Here is a 27,541-nt window from a genome sequence, read left to right as displayed (position 1 = left end):
GTCCAAATATGGGGGAAGGGGTCTGGACTAGAAATATAAATTTAGGAGTCACTGGCATATAGACAATGCTGAACACCACTCAAAAGATTGCTAAGGAATAGGTATAGACAGAGAAAATGAGAATGTCAAGGATCCTCCAGCATGAAGAAGTGGAGGTGAGAAGAGGCAGCAGTGAAAAGAACAGCTGGCAATGTAGGCAGAGCTCAAAAAAGTGTGTCCCAGAAGCCCAGTAAGGAGAGTGAATCCAGGAGGAGGAAGTAAGTAACTGTGTCAGATACTTATACTGGTGGAGTCAGAGGAGGCCTGGGAACTGGTGAATGGATTTAGCAAAGGTAGATGGTATTCACTGGATGAGCCATTTCAGTGGGGTAGAAAGGATTTTCCCTTAGGCAATTCTCATTTTTGGTCAGGCCTCCACAGAGGATTTCTTTTAAGATTTTATTTCTTTATTTGTGAGAGAGACAGAGAAAGCACGAGTGGGGTGAGAAACAGAGGAAGAAGCAGACTCCCCACTAATTAGGAAGCCCAATGCAGGTTGATCCTGGAACTCCAGGATCATGACATGAGCCGAAGGCAGATGTTTAACTGACTGAGCCACCCAGGTGCTCCCACGGAGTGTTTTTCAAATACCCATTTTAATATTCAACCCTAAACTCTGAAAAAAGAAGCTCTCCTAAAAAGTAACACCAGATGTTGGCTTTATCTAAAAGCACATAAATTCTATAGGTCAAAGGCATTTATAACAATTTTCCGGAAAATGAAGCTACACTTACAACAGCAAATATTTTATATTATTAATAGAGGTCTGCTTATTTCAAATATTATCCTCCTAAATGAAGCACAATAAAATAATCTGGGTAGTACTGAAATAAGCTAGAATTTAATAAACAATATTTTCGAAGAAGATAGGAAAGCAATTTGTGTATAATTTGCATAGATGAATTTAATACTCTAATATGATCTCCCCCATTTGTTCATGCACATGTGCACACTACATCACAATCTGGGCACTGAAAATGTTTCACACTGGAATGGAAAATAGCAGATAACATCTTGAGAGATGATCCCTTGAACCAGAAATTTGCTGTAAATGGGCCCAGGAATCCCTATGTACATCACAACTGTAAAGCGAGTAGACAATGTGGTTTGTACATAAACTCAATACTACTCTTCAACTATATGGAGTCGCTGTTATGACTTCTCAAAGATGACTTCTTTGACTTTGTCAAAGAAAAATGAGCTGAATTCATGGCACTAGCATGAAACGGCTCAGGGTGTGGGCTCCGGGGCCTGATTGCCAGATGCAAGTCCCAGCATTTTCGCTAAGCAACCATGTGATCTCACTTGAGTCATTTAGCTTCTTTGTGCTTTAGTTTCATTATTTGTAGAATTGAGATAATAACTGAATCTAACTCACAGAGCTGTTTGGAGCTTTGAGTGAGTTTATATATATAAGCACTTAGAACAATGCTACGTAAGTATCAACTGTCTTTATATATTTTTCAGACTAACAGATAAAGTTAAGCAAGCATTATGCATGAGTCCAGTGTTTCTAAAACAAAGAAATCTAATAATTTGCTCTTATCATCACGGAAAATCCTACTGGGAACTATTACAGCATATTTCAAGCTGACATCATTTTCACATTGAGATATAATAACAAATGATTGGCTTTAATATCTTGCAATGGAAACATACTTGGTTGGCTGGGAAACCAGGGCATCTTTATGAATTCGGTAACAGGGATACACATTGAAGGTACCGGGCTCCATGGAAACCCCTTCCACAGATGAAAAATCCTTTTCGACCAAACCAAACATTTCCATCATCTTAAATCCTAAAGAGAGAGAGGGAGAGAATAGGCATTTTAGGATTTTAAATTTCAAAATTAGTCTTTTAAAGATAGAAAAAACAATCTGGACCCCAAATGGGAGTTAATATGTTTGTATTTGGAAAAAGTATGATAATGCATACCTGCAAGGTCAGTGCCATCCTTGTACAACAGTGGGCAGGCTAGGAAAAAAATAAACAATATAAAACCCTAATTTAGATATTTTCCAAACATATTTTTTCCCTATCCTGAGAACAGGAAGCTAACATAATCTTTGCGGAAGTCAATTGTGAAGGGAATTCAAACCAGATGTGGCTATGGTTTTTTGTGGATTCCTAAAGACTGAAATGCTCTCACTTGGCTTCTTACAACCAAAAGGACATGGCTTCCTTCTCCTCTTGCAGGTCTATTAAAAATCGATGGTGGTCTCTTGAGAGCATGTGTTGGGAGAAGTCTCACTTCTAATGTGTTACCCTGATGAGCAGTCTTACTAGATTTTGAAAACCATTTGCTACAGCTGTTTCGGGAGAGTTGCTTTCAGACATAGGCTCTCATCTCATTAGGGAAAGTATCCACCTAAAACTCTACATGGGGGAGAGCGGAGGTTTATTTCCAAATACTCAAAACCACAAAACTTAATGTCTGCATAATAAACAGCTCTGCAAGTCCATATTCTTTTCTCAGATCAAGATGGGACTCATTATTTAACTGGTATGAAATATTTCAGCCATTAAGCAACATGAGTAAGTACAAATTCCAAAGAACTAACTTGCTGATGCGGTTTCGCAGACAAAAGTAATCAACTCATCTTCAATTTTCTTAAAGGCGTCAAAGTCATCCACAAAGAAGACGTGCCGTGAACTGGGCTTGCTGCCAATGCTAACCAACTCTGAATAATCTGCATCAGCCACACCGACTGCAAAGATGCTGTAGCCTGTGGCAGGAGGGGGAGAGATTTTTGATTGTTTTAAACTGTACAAAATACAAATAATGCAATGTAAGACACGTCCCAGTGTTTAAAATGTGTTTATGAAGAAGGCCTGGTTGGGGGGATGGATAATTCATTTTTTACAGTCCACCAGAATTCTGCATATCCATATGCCACTATATGATACTTATTCCATCATCCCCTAAGCAATTTTCCATTTTAAAGAAACTCAAGGTGGTCAATGCCCCAATCAGTGCTTGAGACAAAATAGTTGCCATTGAAGGAGCATCTGTATGCTACATATTTCTAATAATTATTTTAAGATTTATGGGATGAAATGGAATTGAGACAGAGAAACTTATCTCAGGTGTTTTTTTTTTTTTTTTTACATGTAATACCTGAGATATTAATCGACTAGCAACCTAAGGTGGGTCATGATTCCATTCTTGGCAAATAAATAATAAACTACTATTCGCCAGACAGGTCTTAAAAATGGAATCTTCATGAAAATCCTATGAGAATCTCCATTTTAAAGATGAGAAGGCTGAGGAGTTTGAGGAGTTTCCATGATCAGGTTCCCTCCCTGACCCTGCATATTGGTCCTTTGCACAGTTTTGCACTTAATTGATGCTCTCTCTTACATAAAGTGCCCTATATGTAACAAAAGTATTAGAGAAAATGTAGCAAAATATTGGATTTGTAACTTGGAATGTTTTTAAAAATTTGCATCATCTAGTTAATATTAAGAAAGATTTAGATTAAATATTAAGAAAGAGAAACAATTAAGTCGTTCAGATGTGGCCTATAAATTTGTATTCAGAAAACGATGGCAACATTACTATCGGTGGCTTACCATTTGACTGCATCTCCCCGGAGATTTTGTTCACATCATCTTGTGACCTGCCATCAGTTATAACCACAATGACCTTCGGGATGCCCCTTCTGGTCCCTGACTCTGCCGTGAACAAACTATCTCGGACATGCTTGATTGCTTTTCCTGAAACAAAGGAAGGCAACTGTTCAATTTCATTCTTTTCCTTGTTTGTTTCACTGGGGAAGAGAGGGTGGGAGTGAAGTTCTTAGATGGGTGAAAAATCTTTTTAGAAAATCTCTCTCTATTACTATGCCTCCAAAAAAGTCATTTCAGTAATTACTAATAATGAATTACTTTTGGATTTTTGCCGAGTTTTGTTGTCTTACCTGTTTTTGTATTTCCCCCTTTGTATGAAATATGTTTAATTGCATCAAGAAGGGTCTCTTTGGTGTTGTATGCATTTAGTTTAAATTCTGTTCTGGGGTCATCAGTGAACTGAACCATTGCAACCTGGAGAGAGACAACGTATTTGTTTTCATATATATAGAGACTTCCTCTGGGCCAGAGAGCACAGACAATGGTATGATCACATTACATTTTTAATTTCTTTCTTAACCCAAACCACAATTTCTTTGGCTTAAAATTTCACACAGGTTACAGAGCAAATCTGACAGCACATCAAATGGCATTTTTGTTCTCTAAGTATTTTTCAGGAAGCAGTTTATTTTTAAAAACTTCTCTCAGTCTCATAAAAATCTTTCACTAAAGTATGTAAGCCTTTTGCCACCTCGTTTGACAGATGGAAAAAATGTAGCCTTATAATTTGGCAAAGGTCAGAGAATCAGAGGTGGATTCTTTACAAGGATGTCCTCCTGAAACAAACCTGTGAAGTAATTACTACTCTTCCATGTTTTATACAAAAGAAAATGGAGGCACTTAGAGTCACGTGCTTTGGACAATATCCCAAGAGTAGAGCCCACAGTTGAAGCCAAGTAAATCCTACTTCAAAATCTGTGTTTTCTTTTTTTTCTTTTTCTTTTTCTTTTTTTTTTTTTTAAGATTTCATTGATTGTGGTTAATTTAGAAAGCAAGTGGGGGAGGGGTAGAGGGAGAGACAGTCTCAAGCAGACTCCCTGCTGAGCATGGAGCCTGCCCTAGGGCTCAATCTCAACATCCTGAGATCATGACTTGAGCTGAAATCAAGAGTAGAACATTTAACTTGTTGAGCCACCCGAGTACTCCCAAAATCTGTGTCCTTAACCACTGTGATAAAAACCTTCTTGGCTTCATTTCCTATTGTTTGCTTTTATTTCAGTGGAATTTGGGGGGCCATCTTTAATTTATTGGGCTTTTCTTTCTTTTTTTGTTTTTTCAGCACAGTCATGGAGGGAATAAATACAGCATCTTCAAAGTGTTTCCCTTGTGTGAGCCTTCGGCTGCTACCCACTTATCAGGGCCACTGCTACACATCTCACCATCTCTAGGAGCCACATCTGACCCCTCTATCCAAAACAAATTTCTCCTTCCACAAAATGCCTCAGCACTTTATGAATTTTCCCTTATGGTTCTCCTTACATCCAAATTTTCTCAGCCATTCCTCCATGACACATTCCAAAACGGCTCCTATCCATGAATCTCCTTGCTACCACCCATGCCCAGGCCTCCAACTCATCTCTTTGTTGGACTATGGTCTCTCTGCTTCCACTCTTATCTGTGTTACTATTCACACTCCACAAAACAGTCAGAATGACCTTTTTTAAAAAATTTTTATTTATTTATTCATGAGAGAGAGAGAGAGAGGCAGAGACACAGGCATAAGGAGAAGCAGGCTCTATGCAGGGAGCCCGATGTGGGACTCGATCCTGGGACTCCAGGATCACACCCTGGGCTGAGCAGGTGCTCAACCACTGAGCTACCCAGGGATCCCAGAATGACCTTTTTAAAAAAGCAAATTAGATCTTCCCTCCTCAAAACTTTCCAGTGGCAGGGGCGCTTGGGTGGCTCAGTCGGTTGAGTGCCTAACTTTTAGTTTCTGCTCAGGTCAGGATGTCAGAGTCATGGGATCAGGCCTGTATGGGCTCTGGGCTCAGCGGGGAGTCTGCTTGAGATTCTCTGCCTCTGCTATTCCCTTCACTCAAGCACACACACACACATACACAGTCTCTCTCTCTCTAAAACATAAATGAATCTTTTTAAAAAAAAAAAAAAAAAGCCTTCCCAATGGCTTCCCACTGCAATTATGATCACATCAACTCCTTCAATGGTTCATAGCAGTCAAGATGGTCTGGCTTTTTTTTCTTCTGCCTCTTTTCCTACTCTCCACATGCTCATCCACTATGTTCTAGCCACAAGTTTTGGCACCTGAAGCCTCAAAACTCATTTTCCTTTTGGGCCCCTCGCACTTACTATCTTCCTTTTCTGGAAATTCTACACTTAGCATTCTCTGCATCATTAGTATCTCAATTCAAAGATCACCTTCTCAAAGAGGGCTTTTTTGACCACACAATTTAAAATAACCCCACACACAAATTAAAATAACTTTTAGCTAATTTAAAATCATATAACTGTTTTAAGTAGGTTGCATCCCTACCCTGTGAATTTATTTGTTGCCTATTTTACATCTGTCTCTCATCCTCATCCTCTCCCTGCCTTTAGTATTATGAGCACTCTGAAACTGGGAACATTGTCATCACCATTATGACAGTGCTCTACTTGACCAGAATAAATCCTCAATAAATATTTACCTGATTGAATGGATAAATTAGATTTATGTTTTATGTGCTACTTGATCTACAGGAATTTATGGCCACAACCTTTCTCTTTCAAGATTTTAATGTTCTGGGGCACCTGGGTGGCTCAGTCAGTTAAGCATCTGCCTTCCACTCAGGTTATGATCCCAGGGTCCTGGGACTGAGCCCAAATCAGGCTTCCTGCTCAGCAAGGAGTTCACTTCTCCCTTTCCCTCTGCCCCTCCCCACCGCTTGTGCTCTCTCTCTCTGTCAAATGAATAAACAAAAAAATATTTTTAAGATTTTAATGTCCTTGAAGGCAGGGGCAATATTAGGTGTATCCTTAAAGGAGCTGCTCTGTCATAGTACATAAAAGAAACATATACTGATGTGGCTGTTCTAACCTTTCTTAGTTTTCTGAACTTAACAGCTTTTAAGAATTAACCTCTTCTCAAGTTTTGTCATGCATCAGTAAGCTGCCCCCAAACCCAGACTTATCTATCCTCTCATCTAGCGGTCAGATCTCATCCCTATATTACCCATATCAGCTGACAAGTATCCATAACAATAGCTTGGAATAATTTTTTAATGCACAGAGTAAACTAAAGATTGTTCAGCCTTACTTGAGTTCCATCTGCACCAATCTTGTTCAGGGCTCCAACAGTGCTATACAGAAAGTTAATGATCTTATTGAAATTTTCATCTCCAATACTCCAGGATCCATCCACCATAAATACCAGGTCTGCCTTGGCAGCACGACATACTGAAGACCAGGAATAAATTTTGAATTAGAGACAAGAATAAAACATAGTAGTTATTACAACCAACAAAGTAGATGATGGTTTCCTTCTGGTAACTGCAGCTGTTTCCCAAAGGAAAGGTATAACTCATATTCCCAACTCTTACTCATTATACCTCCTGACAAGCATTTCCTTCTCATAGTCAACTTTCTATTCACAACTGGAAGCTTTTCTCAAACATGTGGAATTAGAGAGGAAGAAAAAAATCCACCAATCTCAGCCCCCCAAGACAGAAAATGAAAGAATAGAAAAATGAGCCACTTATTAGAAGAGAGTCCAAGCTACTACTCTAGGTATCCTATTCTCTGCTTATTAAGTCAGTAACTTCAGAGAGATTCAAATTCAGAAGGAAGGCACAGGACACAGTGGAAGCAGATTAATCTCCAACCTGATATGCATGATACTGCTGATACCATAAGCAAACTTCCAGCTTTGCTCTCAAATTCTGTTTCTGCCTTTCTGCCGCCAATTGGTACTTGTCAAGAAATATACACTAATGCTACCCTGGGGAGACTATTATCAGTAGTTATTACTGATACCAACATAACAAGCAAAAACCACATGAACAAAACGCACCCCACCAAAAGCATTTTTCAGTAGTCCTTTGTTGGTGCCCTGTGTTGTTTCAGATTATCTATGCCTGTCTTCCCCTCATTAGGGTGTATCATTGTGGTTGATTCTGTTTTATGATGAAACAAACAATTTACTCTTCAATAATATGAATCTTTTAATCTTAGGCCAGTTGCACACAAATATGCTCTGAGATAATATTGCCTTTCTCCCTTTTTTAGGAAAAAAATACACTTGGTTTTTATTTTATTAAGCACAACTTTATCCCTTAATGCTATTTATAATACAGAATAAACCATCTCCAGGTGAGGTAATACTCCAGGAACAATAAGGATCTGGTAAGGTTGTTTTTCTTAGTTCTGAGATTTATAAAGTCTTACAAATTTGTGGTCTGAATTTAAAGCTGAAATGGATCACAAGATCTGCTAATTATAAGCTTATGAAAGAAAACCTGGTCCGCTGTATCCAAGGACAAATTAAATCAAGATCAGATGTCAACTTTGAAATGAGAGCGAAATCTATTTGAAGATATACTCAAAACGAAAATTTTATTTAATAAATCAGAGCAAAAAATACACTAAAATGCATGAAGGAATTACCTCTGGGATATGAAATTCTTTTCAATTTTCTTCTTTGTACCCTTTTCTACTTTTTAATGTTTGTTTAAAAAACAAAACCAACAGAAACTCTAAACCTAAAATTACAGCATTATCATCTTATTTTTTACCTTCCTTCGCTGGTGGAATGGTCGGAGGAAAAGTAGGTGGTTGAGTAGGAAGTGATTCTGTAAAGTAGAGGGAAAAAGAACATTGATTAGCCATCACATCTGTGGTGACAAGAGGGAGGTCATGGAGTAATAATTCTTCAGGAAAGTCAATGATTTTCACCATTGTCTTCTTGGAGAATTCAGTGAATCTGGGGACTACTATAAATCAGCCACAGCCTGTGAAAACTCGCTCCAGCCACCCCCTAAAACTCACACCGAAGGCCTGAAATGCCATTTTGCCACAATTCAGTTTGCCCAGCAGGAGTCCATGCAATCAAAGTGTCAACTACAAAGTGGTTCTAATGCTGATTTAAGGCAAGAGTCTTGCCAATTCATTTCAGATTAGTCTTTGGCTGCCTTCACACATACAATAAACTTCATTTCCATTCTGCCTAAGGACTGACCATCAATCCTTGTTCAATAGCACCTTCTCCCCTTCTCACCCTGCATCCACAGGATGTGGTGCCCAGTGGAACCTAGCTTGCTCTCTGTTCTGCTCAGACTGTGTCTGGAAAACTTTCAGTTTTGAGGACCAAATGTCAGGACACTGGGAGGCTATCATGTGTCCAGATCAGTTCAAACTGGATGATGAGGGATGAGAAGTCCAGGTAATATGCAAAATGGGATTGGCTAAAGGAATGGGAGATAGTTACGTGACAGTGGTGACTATCATAGCAGTTCATGTGGCAAAGAGCAAGGAAATTATGGCATCATTAGGTAAACATCCTAAATGTTACTATATTCTTTACTTGTTCTTATTTGACGATAAAAATGTAAGAAAAACTGAGAAAATACTTTTTGTTATCTCAGTTTAATATGAGGAAAGCTCTCAACTAATCATAGTCATTCAACCTGGAGACTCGTAAAGCACCAAATATCTGGAAAGATCTAAGTTGAGGCTGACTAATTTTATGTCAAGAATATTGTAAGGGGAATTCCTTCACTGACAGGAAGGTTTGAAGGTTTAATTGTAAGGTCTCTTCCAATTCTAAGAGGCAATGAGATAAAACTTTCTGAGTAAAATAATTCAATATTTAAAAAAATGAAGTAACTGTATATTTACTGAAATAAAAAAATGTTTGAGATTAATTAGTATGTGAGATGAAGTTAGTCACAAAATACCATGGCATGATCCCTTTGTGAAACAAAAAATATATATGATATTTATATATATATGTATATGATATATATCAACATATCTGCATATGTCTATATAGCTATAGATTAGGTAGATAGATGATAGAGTAGAATTTCTTGAAGGAGACCAAGCTGGTACAAATAGATATTTCTGGGAAGGAAGGATAGGAAAACAGGGAGGTCAGCAAAGCACTTTTTACTTTCTACTGCATTATTAAGGATATATATATCCTTTCTACTGCATTATTAAGGATATATATATATATATATATATATATATATATATCAGTTTTATCTTTTAAAGGCAATTTTTGAAGCTAAAAAACACCAAAAGTAAAATAAAATAAAATAAAAATTGAGAAATCTTAATACCAAAACTAGGATTGTAAAATTTTCTTGAAAGTACCATAAAATGCTTCTAAAGCCAGATGTATTTATCTTAAAACCTATGGAAGTGCTGGATCATTTTTATAATTGTCCATGTTCTTTAATGTGGAAAACTGAGGCATATCCTAAGTCCTAAATTCCAAGAACCAAATTAATGAGAAGCAATGGTAGATAGGTCAATATGTCTGGGTAGAACACCTGGCCAAAGACTCTTCTGGGTAGGAAGAACCACAATGATATGGTGACACACATTCATATTCTCTATGTGGCACACAGATGGTCCCTGTCTTCAATGTGAGAGGCTGTCATAGAGAAGAGGAAGAAGTCTTGATCTGCACTGATTCAGAAGGTTAAACTAAATCCAGTGGGTAGAAGCTACAAGAAGACAGACATCTCCAATGTAAAGGAAGCATTTACATCAAACAGAGCTATCTAAATTAACCCTGGATTCGTAGTTATCACTGGTGGAGTTAAGGTTAGGGGATGTTGAAGTAGACCAGGGATTGAAAACTCAAATTTTTTTAAAGGTCAGGCAGGTAATGAAAATGAACGAAGAATTAGCCTAAACATCAACAAGTAGCAAACTTGAGAACACATACTGTGCAAAAGAGACAGCAGTTGGTCTCAGTAGATTTACACCATGGTATATGTATCCTGTGTTGTCAAATCTTTCGAACTTTCCTCAAATTCTTTAAAGCATGGGGGCAAAAAAAAAAAAAACTATGGTTGAGAGAAAACCTCTCTCATGGTGATATCTTACCTATGGCCATTAGTTTGTAACTTCTAAGAAGATAGCCATGGTGATATCAAATACTTTTCAGTAAGATACAGGTAGAAATTTCCTCAACAGATTATCTTGGATCTTTACCATCACCACACGGGATAAGAAGGCAAGTGTTAAATTTTACTGCTGAGCAAAAAATGTTTAGAGATGTGGGACTGCCCAAGGCCTCAATGTTAGAAAGGGTCTCAACCAAGTCTGTTTGACTCTAAATCTTGTGCACTACCAGGCCGCCAGTAACTTCAAAATTATATGATCTCCTCTCCATAAAACAGAATTCTTTTTTTTTTAAAGGCTTTACTTATTTATTTATTCATGAGAGACACAGAGAGAGGCAGAGACACAGGCAGAGGGAGAAGCAGGCTCCCTGTGGGAGCCCAATGAAGGACTCGATCCCAGGACTCTGGGATCATACCCTGAGCCAAAGGCAGATGCTCAACCACTGAGCTACCCAGGCATCCCTATAAAACAGAATTCTAATCAGCGACAAAAAGAAACATACTACTGATACATTCTACAATGTGAATAAATCTCAAAAACATATGCTAAGTGAAAGATGCCAGATGCATCTTTCAAATGTCCAGAAAAGGCAAATGTATAAGAAAGCAAAGAGCCTGGGGCTGAAGATGGGACAGAGATTGTGGATGAGTATGAAAGGTCCCTTTGGGTTGATGGATATATTCTAAAATTGGATCATGGTAATGACTATACAGCTCTTTAAACGTACTAACAATCACTGAGTAGTACACTTAGGTGAATTTTACGATGCATAGATTATACCTCAAAACTATATATGTGATATAAAATGTGGAATATTTTAGTATCATAAAATAAAATCTTCATATTAGAAAAAAATTGGATGATTCCATTTATTACGCTTTCACTGTCTGTTTCTAAAGGTCACACGTTGCTACTGATTCCTTCCTACTTGTGCCAGACCAACTGAAAGATTTATACATAGACAGAACTTTCCAAATGTCAGATATAAGATGGAGGGGCTACCAAGAAAACCCATCGCCCACCACCTATTCAGAAACAAATCCTCAGGGACTTTGAGTCTAAGTTCAAGATACTGAGTTAAGTACATAAATTTCCCAGAATTCACTACAATTAAAACCATTTTCATGTTTCTGGCCTTTACGTCAGGAATCCTTGATTAAAAGCCATTCCAAGAAGTTGACACTCTCCTTGGTCTTTAGAACATGTAAAAAGTGCTTTGTTTTAATTTTATAATTTGCCTTTCCTTTCAGTACATCAGATCTGTAGCCAACTTGGAAAAAGTGCAAGAGCCTCTTAAGTAGGCAATAACTTGAGGGTCAGCCATTTGGAACATCTTGGCTCCATTCCCACCTCATAGCTGTGGTAATATGCCATTGTTTGAATGTCAGGACCGGGTCCTTAAACTTCATTTCACACACTGCATACCACAAACGTTCCTTATGGATATAGATCACAATAAAGGTCATTGTTTCAAGCACTTTGCTATCTTATGGCCTTACAGTCCCTTGTGAAACATATGGAGGATGGAAAAAAAAAAAAAAAACCCATACAGATGACATCAGTGGGCCACATGCAGTGAATTATGGGACTGGAGAAGAGGAAGAAAACTTGTATTACAGATATGCCTGGGCAGCAATAGCTAACATTTTTCTAAATGGAATAAAGCTTTTGAATCAAAACAGGATGCCTAAAATACTATTTGTCCACGGAGACAGGGATCAGGAGAGGACACATTTGACTTACGTGTTTTTTCCAGTATGCTCACACTGGGTCCCTCAATCTCCTGAAGCTTTGTGTAAACACTGATTTTATATTCTGAATCGGGCTGAAGTCCATAGAAGCAATGCCTGGTTGTCCCTCCGCTCACTGTGGATTCTTGCTTTTTTGTGTCTATAATAAAACAAAATGTACACACAGGAAACTTTTAAAAAGAGATAGATAATTTGCTTCGAAAATGCCTAATATGCATGGCCTAAACAGATAACTTCAGAATGAATTATACTTGTTTAGGTATTGTACCTTTTTCTAAAGAGTTAATACATCCACTGAGTTTTTTACAATTGAAAATCACATTTTCATATGCTCAAAAATGAGAATAAAAGACTCCTGAATCAACCCTTTAATGGAAAATTATTAGTATGTATAATGGTGTGTACACGTCGTAACTGATCTTTTGGATTGATGTGGAGGTGAGCACATTTACTTTTTAAAAATTGGAATATTCTTACACAGTCAACCAGTTACAAATTGATAAAAAGACACATACTCTTGGCCCCATACCACTTACTACTATTCAACAAGATGCTTTCCGGGCAGGATCCTAAAAGTATAAGTATGCTGGGGCACCTGGCTGGCTCTGTCAGTAGAACGTGAGACTTAATCCTATCTAGGGTGGTGAGTTCAAGCCCCACATTGGGTGTGGAGCCTACTTAAAAAAAATAAAAATAAAAATATAGGTATGGAGTTAGGAATTATAGAGGTCTAGGCAGTCCTTTTGCCTCTGGATGAAGAGATGTGCTTCCAGGGTCTCAGAAGCTTTATCCACAGGTCTAGATTATTTCCAGAACTGCATAAATGCAGGCAAGAGTTTGGAGTGGCACAGAGACAGCCAGGAAGTCCCCAGAATGCTCAATTTCCTTCCTCTCAGCCATGATTTCTAACTCATGATTTCTCTTAATGGCAATGAAGACTCCTAGGAAGCTCAGAGGAAGAAGGATCCACTCTGAAAATCATTTCCTAGTTTCAAAATCATAACTGAGTAAGCAAAACAGAGTGCTTCCATGGCTTAGGGCCCCACATTCTGTAGAACTCCCCACTCCTGGTTTCAAAGTTCTTTTTGTTCTACCAATAAGACAGCCATATACAGCCACCTCCACAAAGGATCTTCTTTCTTGTCTCTCCCATGGCAGAAGCACAGAGAACCTGGCAGATCCAATTTAACTGTTGACTACTTTCTTCATTCCTACAGGCCAGATGGCTTTGCCTTCCTGGGGAAATTAGTACTGGCTCTTGGGTCTGTAGTCCAGGGTAGCTAGAGTAATTATACTCATCATTTTCTGAAGGCTTACTATGTGCCAGGTTCTATGCTTTGTATTTAATGAAACAACAAGATGATAATAGCCAATCTTTAATGAGCATTTATCATGTGCCAGGCATTATTCTAAAGATTTTATGTGTACTGACTCATTTGATCCTTATAATGTTTACAATTATCCTCAATCTAAAGACAAGAAAGGCCAGAAAAGTTAGTAACTTAATCAAGTCCAGATGATAATAGTATAATTGAAATTAAATTCAGAACTCTAAATCACAGTCTCAGAGGACACTGCTTTAATTTCTATTAATATATCATAGAATAACAAAAGTTACACGTATGGTTTTTCTAAAGAAAGCAGTTTGAGAGCTGCTGAGAGCCTATGAAGTAAGCAAACTTGATAGCTGGCAGAGATTGGATGAGGATCCCTATGATTCAGTGCTTTCTCTCCCCACTGGACAAAGCTGCTTACTCTGGTGGTTTTAATTGCTGAAGGGTTCCAAATGGGTTTTCTTCATTGGTATATAGGTGTTTTTCTTTCTTTTCTTTTTTTTTTTTCTTTTTTACCACATGGATAATTGGTTAAAAGGAAGAATCACTGCTACCATGAAAAGAACAACTATTTAAAAAGATCTAGATTGAGCTTTATTTCAGCCATAGTTGTATCCGTCTATTTAATGTCTTATGTAGCTTTATTTCTAGGAATTTAAAAGCCTGTGTTATGACTGAATACGTTACATATATTATTTAGTGGTTAAAAAGAATTTCAAAATGTTCATTGCAGTTTCTTAAGTATAAACAAAACATAGAAAACTTAAAAACAAAGCAATACAAAATACAAAAAATGTCAAATAGTAATTCTTCTATTTTGATTGTATAATACCTATTAAATTTCAATCTATATTTTAATATATTGGAACAAAACATACATCTATTATAATACACATGTATCAGAACAAATCTGATGTATGTCATTTAAAATTTGTCTATGCACAAAATCCTTTTTGAAAAATTTTAAAATAAGATTTTTAACAATATAAATTAAAGCAACTTGTTAAATGGAATTTGAAATGTATTTTTTATGATTGAGAATATAAAGGAGTTTCAAAAGTGAACTTTATGATATAATCTTTCATAATATATTTGTTCAGAATGAATTAAGGTCTACTTCAAAAATTTTCTTTTCACCGAGGCTCCTTCCACAGTTTGGCTATTGTGGACATTGCTGCTATAAACATCGGGGTGCAGGTGTCCTGGCGTTTCATTGCATCTGTATCTTTGGGGTAAATCCCCAACAGTGCAATTGCTGGGTTGTAGGCAGGTCTATTTTTAACTCTTTGAGGAACCTCCACAGTTTTCCGGAACATAAAGACTCCTAACTCTGGGAAACGAACTAGGGGTGGTAGAAGGGGAGGAGGGCGGGGGTTGGGGGTGAATGGGTGACGGGCACTGAGGGGGGCACTTGACAGGATGAGCACTGGGTGTTATTCTGTATGTTGGTAAATTGAACACCAATAAAAAATAAATTTATTATTAAAAAAATAAAAAATAAAAAATAAAAATAAAAAATATTTTTTTTCTTTTCAAATATACTACCAAATGATGAAATTAAAAAAGTTGCTTGGAAAAAAAAAAAAAAAGTTGCTTGGGTGTTTTTGAAGTCATATCTCACTGTGACAGGAATTCAATAGTAAGAAAATGCTTGTAAACCCTGAACTCTGCTTTACTCATGCCCAAGTTCAGTCTGTGGCTCCTAGGCCCAAAACCCCACACGAGCTGCTTCTTTCTAACCTTTACCCACAACTTTGGAACCTCTTGCAAGCTTTTGTGAGTCACCTGTAAAACAAACATCCTATGGCATGGGTATTAATCCATCTCCATAAAACCTTCCAGGAACTCTCCAGGAATCAATTCTAGAAAGTGCTTTATTGAGATCCCTATTTCTTATGGATACGCATGTAGTTTATAGACCCTCGACAATAGAATATAAATGGATTTTACCACTAAAACAACAAAGAAATCTCAAAACCATTGGAAAACTGGAATATGCACTGTAAAATTATTGGGAAATGATATTGCTTTAATTCCCAATAATAACAAAGAAGGGTTACATGAATGGGGATGTATCCATGTTGCTTTTGGCATGTGTGATTTAGGTCTAATGGCTTTGCCTTAAAGGAAAAACATTTAAATTGATCAAATGATGACTAATTTCCTCAACTCCTTGTTCCAAAAGCAAGGAGTCAATTTATTTCTTGGGAAACAGGGAAGAAATTCTCTCTTGGTGCCTTCATCCTTATGAAGCAAGGCTAAATACATCGTCTGGGTTATTACTCTGCTGATACCAATGCCACCAGCGTGACTCACCAAAATGTCCTAGGAATAGTTACTGAGACCCACAAGCAAAGAATATCCAGAATCCAGAATACTCCGCTGGAATTTTATGACATAAATGCTTCCATCCCCAGGTCCCTCAACTACCCTGACCCGCAATCATGATGTTACCACTTCAAAAAGTTTAATCTTGAGGACATGTTTTCTTATGATCTTTTGCTTTGGATCTGGCACCTGAAAAGGAAGGCTCTCCACTATGCTGTGATTCTATTTGTCAATGATACTATAAAACTGGCATTTCAACACCCAAAGACAAAGTTGAGCATCATGTGAAACCTTCCTTAAGCAGTTTAGAAAGAAATTCACCAAGTTATGGAGATTAGGAAGGGAAAAAAGTATTTGGGACCACGTGGAATCTAAATACGTGAACTTCAAGGTAAATGCTATACCCAACCTTGGGTGCCAAGTCAACTCAAAAATAGCTAGAGAGAGGGACAGAATTCCAGAACATCAACAGAACAAATGGAGGCTCTCTTGATGTGTCTGAGCTACCCAAGATCAACTAGAAGTCTCTGACTTTTTTAACGAAAATCCTACTCTTTAATTTGGCATGTGGATGAGTGACTCAAACACAGATTTATTTCAGTTTCTCCTGAGAGGACCTCATCCTTCTGGTAATCTTTTTTTTTTTTTTTTTAATTTCTTGGCTATAAAAAAAGTCATAATATTTACATGAGAAGAAGACATCTGTTGTTCCTGCCTGTTTTGCATCTATCTCTTCTTTCTTTGAATCTGTTGTTCCCCACTCTTTGTCTTTATGATTTGGGAAGGACTGAATAACAACCCTCTTCCCCTCCAGATACAGAGGTAGGAGGCAACCAAGTCTGACCAGTCAGTTTATTTCATGCCCTTGAACTCAATGACAGATTTAGGGGCATGTGACCCAAGCCAAGCCAATATGACTCAGTTCCTGGACTTTTGTTGGAATTATTGAGAAAGAGAAGCTCTCTTTTCACTCCGACTGGTAAAGCTGTAAGCTGGGAGGATGTCATTCTGGATCTGACTGGGGCCAACTCAGAGAATCCGGGTGAGCATAAGTGCAGAGCAGAAGAGAGCAAGACTTAGTTTTGATGACATTATGGGAATACTTAGATCCAGATGTGCCTGGTGCTAGACACTTCTAAAACTCCCAGCATATTAGCCAATAAATTGACCCTTTGCTTAAGTCTCTTTTACCTGCATTTCTACCCTTGACAAGCAAATCTGAATGATACAGCCTGACTACTTTATTCACAAAAACCTTGGAAATTTGTAGGTATTACTTCAGATAAAAGCCTTAGAAAAAGTAATTTAAAGAAACTAAAGCCCAGAGAAGTTGATCAGCAATTATGGTTAAAACAGAGGCCTCTCCACTGACTTCATCTCAGAATACAAGGGCATATGACCAGACCATGCAGACTATATTTTTAAAAAACTGGAAAAAATTACCTGTCAAACAGTAGGAATTTGTCAGAAGCATTCAAAAATAGGTCACTCTGGGACCAAGCTTTTCTCTAACACTTGGAGGAATTAGATCTCCTTTCTCTCTAGTATCTCCTCTGAGGTAGAAAGACTAAAATTTCTGCCCAGGCAGCATATGTAGCCAATGGGAGATATTACAAAGTTAAAACAAAGGGGGCTCTGAAACTCCTCTACCTATGGAAGAAACTCATCTGACCATAAGTCCTTCAAAGACACCCATGTGGAAAATGGCTGCATTTCTCTGTAAAATAAAGGAACTCAACCTAAAATCAAGCTCATAGATACAAGAACAGCTTCCTAGTTGCCAGAGGCAGGAGTTGGGCTTGAGGGGATTGGGGCATGGATGGATAGGAGAAATGGGTGGAGATCAAAATATTTTTAAAAAAATAAAGAAAAAAAGCCCACAACCTAATTCCCCCTTACTCTAAAGTAGGAAGACTTTTCCTTGATCTAAACTATTCGCTAAAATATTTAAATGTATTCCTCACTGCTATCCCCACACTCCCTTCCCACACCCAACACGCCTCTTTGAGGCTGTGAATTACAAAGTGTTGCTGTCTGTTAATTAATATTACTCAGTTAGACAATTGGGTGAATGAGATGTAAGCTAATTGGACTCATAAATCTCTCAGCTACAAATGTTGATGAAAAATCAATTGAGCAACACTTTGTTCATTCTTGTTTAATTGAGGCTTCTATCAAGGCTTAGTTGAAGAGGTTTTTGGCAGCCTGGAAATAATAGTGAGGGAGTACAAGTTAACTTTGCTAGAAGATAAGAAAGAAATGTGGACTCATTTTTTTTTTTTTTTTTTTGCTAACAAAGGTCTTGGCTTCAGAAAGAGCTCTTTGAGGTTTTGGACTACCAGATCAAGGCTATCAGATATACCCATCATATTCTCTGAGAAAAATCCCAGTGCAGTTTTACAAATGTGCTAAAGACATTTAATTTAAAAATAATACATATGGAGCTCACTAATTCCATTGATAAAGCCAGTTTTGACATATCTTTATGTCAGTCTATATAATTATAATCTTTATGAAAGACAATGAATATCCATAGGAGCCTATGTCCCTTCACGTCAACTTCTTAAATAGCATAAGAGGATAAAAAAAAAATGTGGGGTAGAGAGTGTGATTTTTATCCTTAGCGTTTTTCTTAAAGCCTAACCAATACAACTAAATGTCAACCCTTCCATATGAAAATGTGGCTTAGCTGGTTTTATAAAGATATATGAAACATAATTCTTTGAGATTTTATACTTGTTTCTCAAACAGTTGCATGGCTATCATATACTTTTGCTCACACATCCCATAAATCATATTAAATTAAACCAAAAAATCCGTATGACTTGTCCCGAGTTTTCCTTACTCTGTGTTTATCCCAGAATAAAGCCACTCCCATATGTTCAGTCACATCAGGCTAAAGGGATCCTCATAAGATCACAAACAGGGAATTACGGAATTAGAGACTTAGCACGTCTATTGAGACAGTGCCTTGGCTGGGGTTGGCAGGAGTCTCTTCTTATGTTGCTTATGTTCTATTTTCATATTCTCCATGTATCTCCAAATCCTCTCACCACTTTACTAATCTGTGCTTTCTACTCTCTGGATTGAATAAGTGAGATTTCTGCACTTTGGATGTAGTTATAGCCTGATATATGGACTACTAAGCCCAGTCCCATTCAAACCCCCAGAATTAGCTCCTTCTGCTTTTTTTTTAAATGAGAACCATGATCATTTGTCAAGAAAGAAAATTTTTAACAATTTTATTACCAAATTTGAAAGATATTAGAAAGACCACTCAGGATTCTCCAGTGTCTCCTAGAATCTCCCCCAAATAACAAGACATATATTTTCTACTGATAATACAAATCAGATAAAAGTAATTTTTCATTATTTGATTTCACATTATCCAAACTGACAGTGTGAAAACAGGATGAACAGTCCCTAGAAACTCACTCTTTGGGAATCAGCCTTTGGCTGTTGTTCTTGAAACTTTTAATTGAAGTAAGCAGACATTTTTAGTGTTCCAACTTTCAAACAAAATCCCCAATTGTAAATGTACTTGAGAAAGGCAATAATAAAAAACCTGCCCATGATGGTATAGATATATTAAACCATCTCCTGAATGAATCTGTTGTTCACCAATTATCCCCCAAGATAAAATGAGTCAGTAAGGGAAGTCAGTAAAGTCAAACTGAGATACCCATGGAGTAAATACCAAAATAATAATACCATATAATTTTCCTGTGTGTTAGTCCTGGTTATTTGTCTCTTACTACCAATAGCAGCTAACATTTCTTTGGAACTTAATGTGTCCAAAGCACCGTTGTAAGTGTCTCACATGGATTCACCTCAGCTTAAGCTGAGAATACCATACCATAAAATTGGCACTGGTTGTAGCCATTAACATATGAGAAAATGATCATTTGGAGACGCTAAGTAATTGGCTTAACTAGCCATCCTGACTCCATATCCTTCATGATCCATAATACAACACTGCCTCCTCAAGGGAGGGCTCTGGTCTAATGTAACCTACATGTTGTCCATAGAGATTTGCCTAGAATCAAGTAAATGAGTGCCCAACAAAATCACCTGTGATGGGTTGCACTTACCCTGGAGTGATTCTATAACCACCCTATAGGCAGTGGCATGACGATGCACCTGCCATCGAGCACACAAGCTGGTCATTTGAATCTGGTCTGCTTGAAGATTGGTCACACCTAAAAACACTATAATGAAATAGAAACATATTTATGTCACACTAAAGACAATGCCATAAATGTCCCCAAGTCTGAAATTAACTTTATTTAATGCAATAAAATTCTAATTCAAAGTTCACATAGCCACTGGTAGGAAATTCATCAACTCATAATAAATTAGTACACAAAAGATAATTATTTTATTACTGAAAAAACGCAGCTGCAAAACATTATGTGTAATATGGTCTGTCAGATATTTGTAAACAAAAAAGGAAATATCTATTTACAGGGAAAAGACCAGATACAATGGATGGGGAATTCTGGGTAATTTTTAGTCTTCCCTCTTTATTTGTGTTTTCTAAATATCCCACAATTAATAAATAATACTTTTATAATTAAAAAATTAAATACCATATGCACTTATCAACCACTGAAGGATGGCCTTGGCTTAAATAAAAGAGACTACAAAATTGACAAAAGGTAAGTCTTACTCAAACAGGAGCAATCTCATAAGGACTGGCCTTCAAAACACGATTGAAGGAGAATGAACACAGTTTTGTTTTGTTTTGTTTTTTAATTTTTTATTTATTTATGATAGTCACATAGAGAGAGAGAGAGAGGCAGAGACATAGGCAGAGGGAGAAGCAGGCTCCATGCACCGGGAGCCCGACGTGGGATTCGATCCCAGGTCTCCAGGATCGCGCCCTGGGCCAAAGGCAGGCGCTAAACTGCTGCACCACCCAGGGATCCCCGAACACAGTTTTGAAGATGTAAAAATGAAAGATTTAACACATAAAAAATTATAAAAATAAACAGATTCCTATTTATTGTAGAACACTGTGATATACAAAAATGATTCATAGAAAGGTTTTTTGGGGAAGCAATAAAAATAATATTTCTTCAATACAAGAAGGAAGTAAATATATCTGATGTTAATCAGTTAGACTCAAACAGAGAAAGTAGAAAATTAATGTTTACTTTCTCTAATGACTTCTGACTTTTGTCCACAACTTTTTCTTACTTTTATCTACCTCACATAATAAAAATAGTTTAAAATTAGTTTTCAAAATGGTAAAAATGATCTTGTCTCATCAATATTTACATCTTCACATTGTTCCTTTCTGTTAGATCAGAGAGAGAGGACCCCTTTTCCTAAGACCAAATCAATAAGCCTTCTTGTTCCATTAAAAAGAGGAAATCATTGATGATTTATGTCCCCATGCTAAATTTTAAAAAACGTACTCAATTAATTTATTTGCCATTGTATGGGCTTTTGCTTGGCTTGGGATAAAGAAAGAAAACAAATACTAAGCCCATCTAATTTTTACTTTAAGGACAGAATATAAAACAATACCATCTGTCTTTTAAAATATATTTGGGGGCACCTGGCTGGCTCAGTGGTTGAGGGTCTGCCTTTGGCTCAGGTCATGATCCTGGGGTCCTGGGATTGAGTCCCACATCCGGCTCCCTGCAGGGAGCCTGCTTTTCCCTCTGCCTTTGTCTCTGCCTCCCTCTCTTTCTGTGTCTCTCATGAATAAATAAAATTTAAAAATCTTAAAAATATATATATTTGGCATAACCAACATACTTATTGAAGGAGAGAAGAGGGTTGGAACAGAAGACGGAAAGAAGCAGAGAAAAGAGGGCAGAAAGTGACAAGACAGATCAGGGAGGGAGAAGAGAGACCAATAAAAAAAAAACTCATCGAGACAGGAAAAAAAGTGGCCCAGACAGAAAGAGTGATCTAGAAAGGAAAATGAAGATAAGCCAGTGAAGGGAAGAGATGGGGTGGGGGAAGGCACAGGAGGTTCTAAGTGCTCCTAAGGAAAGATGGTGGGATTGCTAATAATAGAACACCAGAGGGAATTCCCTTGGAGATCACCATGGTGCCCAGAGTGGCATCACTTCACCATCCCAGTACAAAAGTCAGAACCACAGGCCAAAGCCTTCCTAGATTTGTTGGGACAGATTATTTCTTCTAAGATTAAATTGATTTTGTAACCCAGCCTTTAAGGTCTTAAAATAATCCATTAAAAAAGATCCAGGAAGCCACTTCTAATGAAAAGCCTGGTCCTATCCAAAATGCAGGTGGCTAAACATATAGTCCTGGTTTAATATAGGTCCCATTCTTGCATCATTCTATTCATCAGATTAATTATTTGATTAGGGATGAGAGTGATTTATGGGCCAAGAGTGTAAAGCACAATTATTAAAATAATAATAATGGTTATTCAGTAGTGCTTGCCATATGGTAGCCACTTTTACATATTATTTCTATAAGCCTCACTATCAGCCTGTTATCTTCATGTTAGAGTCGAGAAACCTTGAGCTCAGAGAAGTGAAGTAATTTGCTCAAGGTCACAGCTGATAAGAGGCAGATTTAAGGCTTCTACTTTTGACTATCCTTCTCAAGTGTGGGGCATGCACAGTGGATAGCACTCAGCATGATTTTAATTAGCACACAGCCACCCCATTTTTATTTTCATTATTTATGTATTATCTTAAATGTGTATTAAAAATGCTGGTCTTAAAAAAATGCTGGTCTTCTGTTGTGGATAATTACGTGGTTTTGAAAAGTATTTAAGTTAAAAAAATTTAAGTCTATTTAAAGAAATACATTAAACAAAAAAAAGAAATACATTAAACAGATGGTGTGGAAGGATAACAAACATGAGGAATATGGAATATACATGCTGGAGTTTGGAAAACGTTGCATTATACCATGGGAGTCTGGACGTGGTATATGCCAATGAGGAGTCCCAGATGGTGTGCAGACAGCATGAAAACCCTTAAAAGGTAAAGAAGGAAGTCCTTTTTATATTTTTTTTATGGGCAAAAAGTGTGTGTGTGTGTGTGTGTGTGTGTGTGTGTTCACGTAGGGGGGGAAGGCAAAGACTCTGAAGAAAGGCAAACTCCCCCTCCCCACCACCCAACTTTGACTGGCGTTGGCCATGTCAGGCTACAGGCTGGTTGGAAAATTTCACCTAATGTGAAAAGTGCCAACAAAGACTTTCCAGAAGGAAATCCTATCCACCACCATCAAGTGATTTGAATGCCAGGTTCTGACATTCGGCCTGCCAACCGGGACTCTGAACTCCAGCCCTGAGTGAGGAGCACACCTTTCTTTCCATGAAACACCATCGAGAAAGGGCAATGCTGAGGAAAATAAAAACCCACTGCCAAGTTGAAGCACGGCTTGTGTTACAGTGAAAACAAAGCAGCAAAACCACATGCAGGGGCTGAGGCAACAGGACATTAGCCTTACGTGTTTTCACCACGCCCGTCAGAGCATCGCTGAAGCCTGAGGCCTGGGAAGCAAATATTTTCACATTGTAGTCCATTCCGCTGAGGAGGTTTGTGATAAGAATGGTGTTAATGCCGGATCCCACAAAAGTTTCTAGGGTCGGGCCAGCAACTGAGGGAGAAAGAATATATTTCAGTTACACCAGAACATGGAAAGATAGAAACACTCTTGACAGGATTTGTATTTACTCGACCGTGTTTCAGTCACCCAGGATTACATAGAAGACAAACAGCAGAGTTGGGGTTTGAACTTAGCCCCGTCTGGCTCTGAGAGTTACATACCTGAATGCCATGCAAGGGCTCTTTTTAGGGAACTAATCCTTTTCTCAAATATAGTGCTTTCCCTCGTGCTTTCTTAGAGAAGCTGGTCTGCCTCACAATCCACCATCACCATGTTGTAAGGCCTTCCCAGTGGAGCTACCATATTACCATAGGCTTTGGGGCCCTTGCCAAACTAAAAAAGTCATTCTCAACTGTCCCTTTGAAGACACCCAGCCTTGTCCTCCACAGGTATGCAAGGGGCAGTAGCAACAAATTTTATCATGGACACTGTACTCTACCTTGCCACATGGGGGTCCAGCGTAAATGTTACCACTACCAGTTCTATCCCCTCCTTTTAGCATTTTTTTAAGAACAAACAGATGACACTATTATTCCAAGGCCCTTGACCAGCTGGTTTCTTTGGGCCTTTACATTTTCACCTCTTTGTCAACCCAGTGGAGTCTTTGATTTAGCATTAAAAACATTCCTGGCTAAGTCCTATACAAACTTATTTACCTCTGCCTTTTCCCATCTGTGCTCCTTCGTTAAGAGTTTTGAGTTACTAACAAGTTCCTAAAATACTCCTCACTTTATTTCAGAACCCCTTCCAACAATCTGTTTCTGTATTTCCGTATGTATGTGTCATTTCAGTAGTGATTTTCGCATGTACCAAACTCTTCATTCAAATGACCACATATAACTCTTCCACTTGACTTAGAGCAAGATTTCTCAACCTCAGTGCTAGTGACATTTTGGGCAGGATAATTCCTAATTCTGGGGTGTGGGGAGCAAGTATTGTGACTTGTAGATGCCTAACAGTATTTGCCTGATGCCAACAGCAACCCCCGCCCCAAGTTGTAGCAATCGAAAATCTCTCTGTTGGGCATCAAAACTGCATCAGTTGACAACCACTGGCCTCAAACAAAGCTAGGCTGTGCCTAGGTTAGGTGCATAACAAGTATGTATTCTGCTGATAAACATGCCCAGTCATTTTTTAAGTAGGGTCATAACTCCATCCTTCTAATAATATCTACCCTAACACTGACTATACAAGGAAAAACATTTTTTTTAAAAAAAGTAAGACCCTTCCCACTTCTCAAAACTAAAGATAAAATCAAAGATAGAAAATCAAAAGAGAAATAATTTATCTTAAAAACCATTCCAGATGCCTAATCATGGTAATAATATTTTTTACAAAGCATTACTTACCACTAACAGGTTTGTAGACAATCCTATAGCCCTTTACGGGGGAAGATGGGGGATCCCATGTAATGCGCAACCTGTTATACCATTCATCTGAGACCCGTAGGTTTTGGGGACCAGAGGGAGGCACTGCATAGAGAAAAGGGAAAAGAGTGGTTTAGTGTGGTTTCCATCTTTACAAACTACACTGTTAACAAAATGTAAGCTAGCTTCTCATAATGTTAAATTATTTACAAGTAAAAATGTATTTAAAAACACAGATTTTGAGAGTCTGTGGTTCTAAAAATTAAATAAATAGAAAATAAATGCTCATGATGAAACATTTTCATGTGAAGATCTGCACCTCATCCAAGGTCATTCTTGTTCCTTTTTATTCAGTTTACTATGAGTAAAACTGAATTGAACAGTGTTTATTACACATTTCTGTCTATTCACCACTGTGTTTCACTGTCAAGGTATGTTTGTACAGCAATATCAAGGGTGCTCCCACCATGGTAATGATGGTAATTATAGGAGGTAAGATTGTGGTGATTTTTTTTTGCATTCACTTTCATATTGTCTGTATTGTTTGAAATTATATATTATCAACCGAAAAGCTGGGGAAGAAACTTGATTTTCTTTTTTACATAAACCAGAAAAACAGCTGGTGTGCAGTTTCCTTGTTGACCTCAGTAAATGAACTGAGCTGAGAGTGTTAATTCAGATTCAAGAAATTATCTGAATCTTGGTTTGTACATATGCATATAGTAATTACAATATATTTTAAGTCTATACTGTAGACTTACAATCTATATGCTTTTATATTTTTATATTTACAATCAGATAGCTTTTATATTTTCAATTGTGTACATAGGCTCTTCCCACCCTTTTCAACATCCGTTAATTGGTCTTTGTAAACTGGCATTGAAACATTACAACAATGTTTTGTTGCACCAACTTTATAAACTTTTACAGTGCAATACATATCATTTTTCTGAGACAAACCAAAGGGTAACTTCTCAAGGTTCTTGCTGCCTGCCTTGGGAGCATTTGATAGGAGGTTCTTTTATATACATTTTTAATAGATGAAAAATAAACCAGATTGTAAATCCCTTTTTTTTTTTTAAGTTTAAGCCAAGCTTTTGGTCCAAATTGTGTAGGATAAGTTAAACTTAAATTGCATTCTATTAACAAATATGATTGTATTTCTATTAGCATAGTTATGTTGAAATAAAGTCTTAAAAAGAAAAAAAAGAAATTATACATTATCGTTTACCAATGTTTTTCTTTTTCTTTCTTTTTCTAACTTTTTATCAAAACAGTAATCTATATGTGGACAACCTTTGTTTTTGTTTTATAAATTTTATTTTTTTTTTAACATTTTTATTTATTCATGAGTGACACAAAGAAAGAGAGAGGCAGAAACACAGGCAGAGGGAGAAGCAGGCTCCATGCAGGGAGCCTCACATGGGACTCGATCCCGGGACTCCAGGATCACACCCTGGGCAGAAGGCAGCGCTAAACTGCTGAGCCACCCAGGCTGCCCTGTGGACAACCTTTGTAAACCAGTGTGCATACTGACAGGTACCACCATCATCATTTTTGTTGCTATTGGTGGAATGGAGTTGTGTTGACTACCGTTCAAACTAAGATCATCCACGAACATCTTGAAATAATTTTACTATATAGATATTGTTACATGTGGTGGTATTTTTGCAATGAGATTTAAGTCATAGTTCTATAGTAAAAGTCTTTAAATGGTTTTTATTTGTATGGCTGTATATATTTGCTCATTGTGGAAGCCTTTTACATATTACGCTAATTTTTGACATATGAAAGTTAAAAGTAGATCTTTGAGCCCAGGGCAACAGCAATTAGATGAAGCTCCTTTGCCTTCCCATCACCTCCTTTCCTTCTCTTTCCCTCCCCTCCCCACAGTAGCAGGGTTTACAGTAACTTTATGAGGTATTAGGGTGTTAAAAATAATCCCAAACCAACTCAGAACAGCTGAATTCACTAATGCTTATTTTGAACCAGCAGCTAGGGATGACTGGGTAGCTCAGTGGTTGAGCCTGACTTCAGCCCAGGGCATGATCCTGGAGTCCTGGAATTGAGTCCAATGTTGGGCTCCGTACATGAAGCCTGCTTCTCTCTCTGCCTATGTCTGCCTCTCTCTCTATCTGTGTCTCTCATGAATAAATAATTAAAATATTTTTTAAAACCCAGCATCTACAGGATTTTAATGACTTGTACACTTAACTTGAAAAAGCCACACTTAGGTGCCCAAGTACAGAATTCAGCCCTTGCCACCATTCTGCATCTAGTTGCACATAACTGCTTGGTAACTGTGGTGGATTAAAGATGGGTGCATCTTTAACCTTCCTCCCAGTGGGTGGTGGAGGCAGGCAAACTTCAAACCTGGGTGGGTTCTATGAACACCTCGCCCAAAAAATTACAGCAG

General features: G+C 37.7%; 1 protein-coding gene across 4 annotated transcripts in view; it reads right to left on the bottom strand.

Moving 5' to 3' along the window:
* Window positions 1–27,541, bottom strand: part of COL14A1 (collagen type XIV alpha 1 chain) — a 216,041-nt gene that overhangs the window by 88,861 nt on the left and 99,639 nt on the right. For all 4 annotated transcript variants that reach the window (XM_025450239.3, XM_025450240.3, XM_025450241.3 and 1 more), the window contains exons 21-31: window positions 25,108–25,230; window positions 23,600–23,749; window positions 20,248–20,364; window positions 12,487–12,633; window positions 8,400–8,456; window positions 6,926–7,065; window positions 3,960–4,083; window positions 3,613–3,756; window positions 2,601–2,765; window positions 1,975–2,013; window positions 1,699–1,837 (exon numbers count right to left, since the gene is read on the bottom strand). In XM_025450239.3, coding sequence (XP_025306024.3) covers window positions 1,699–1,837; window positions 1,975–2,013; window positions 2,601–2,765; window positions 3,613–3,756; window positions 3,960–4,083; window positions 6,926–7,065; window positions 8,400–8,456; window positions 12,487–12,633; window positions 20,248–20,364; window positions 23,600–23,749; window positions 25,108–25,230 — 1,345 coding nt within the window. The remainder of the gene's footprint in view (window positions 1–1,698; window positions 1,838–1,974; window positions 2,014–2,600; window positions 2,766–3,612; window positions 3,757–3,959; window positions 4,084–6,925; window positions 7,066–8,399; window positions 8,457–12,486; window positions 12,634–20,247; window positions 20,365–23,599; window positions 23,750–25,107; window positions 25,231–27,541) is intronic.

The sequence above is a fragment of the Canis lupus genome, chromosome 13 (assembly GCF_003254725.2).
Source record: "Canis lupus dingo isolate Sandy chromosome 13, ASM325472v2, whole genome shotgun sequence".
NCBI classification, from domain to species: Eukaryota; Metazoa; Chordata; class Mammalia; order Carnivora; family Canidae; genus Canis; species Canis lupus.
The sequence above is the reverse complement of the archived record's forward strand: the minus strand, read 5'-3'. Positions and strand labels throughout refer to the sequence as shown.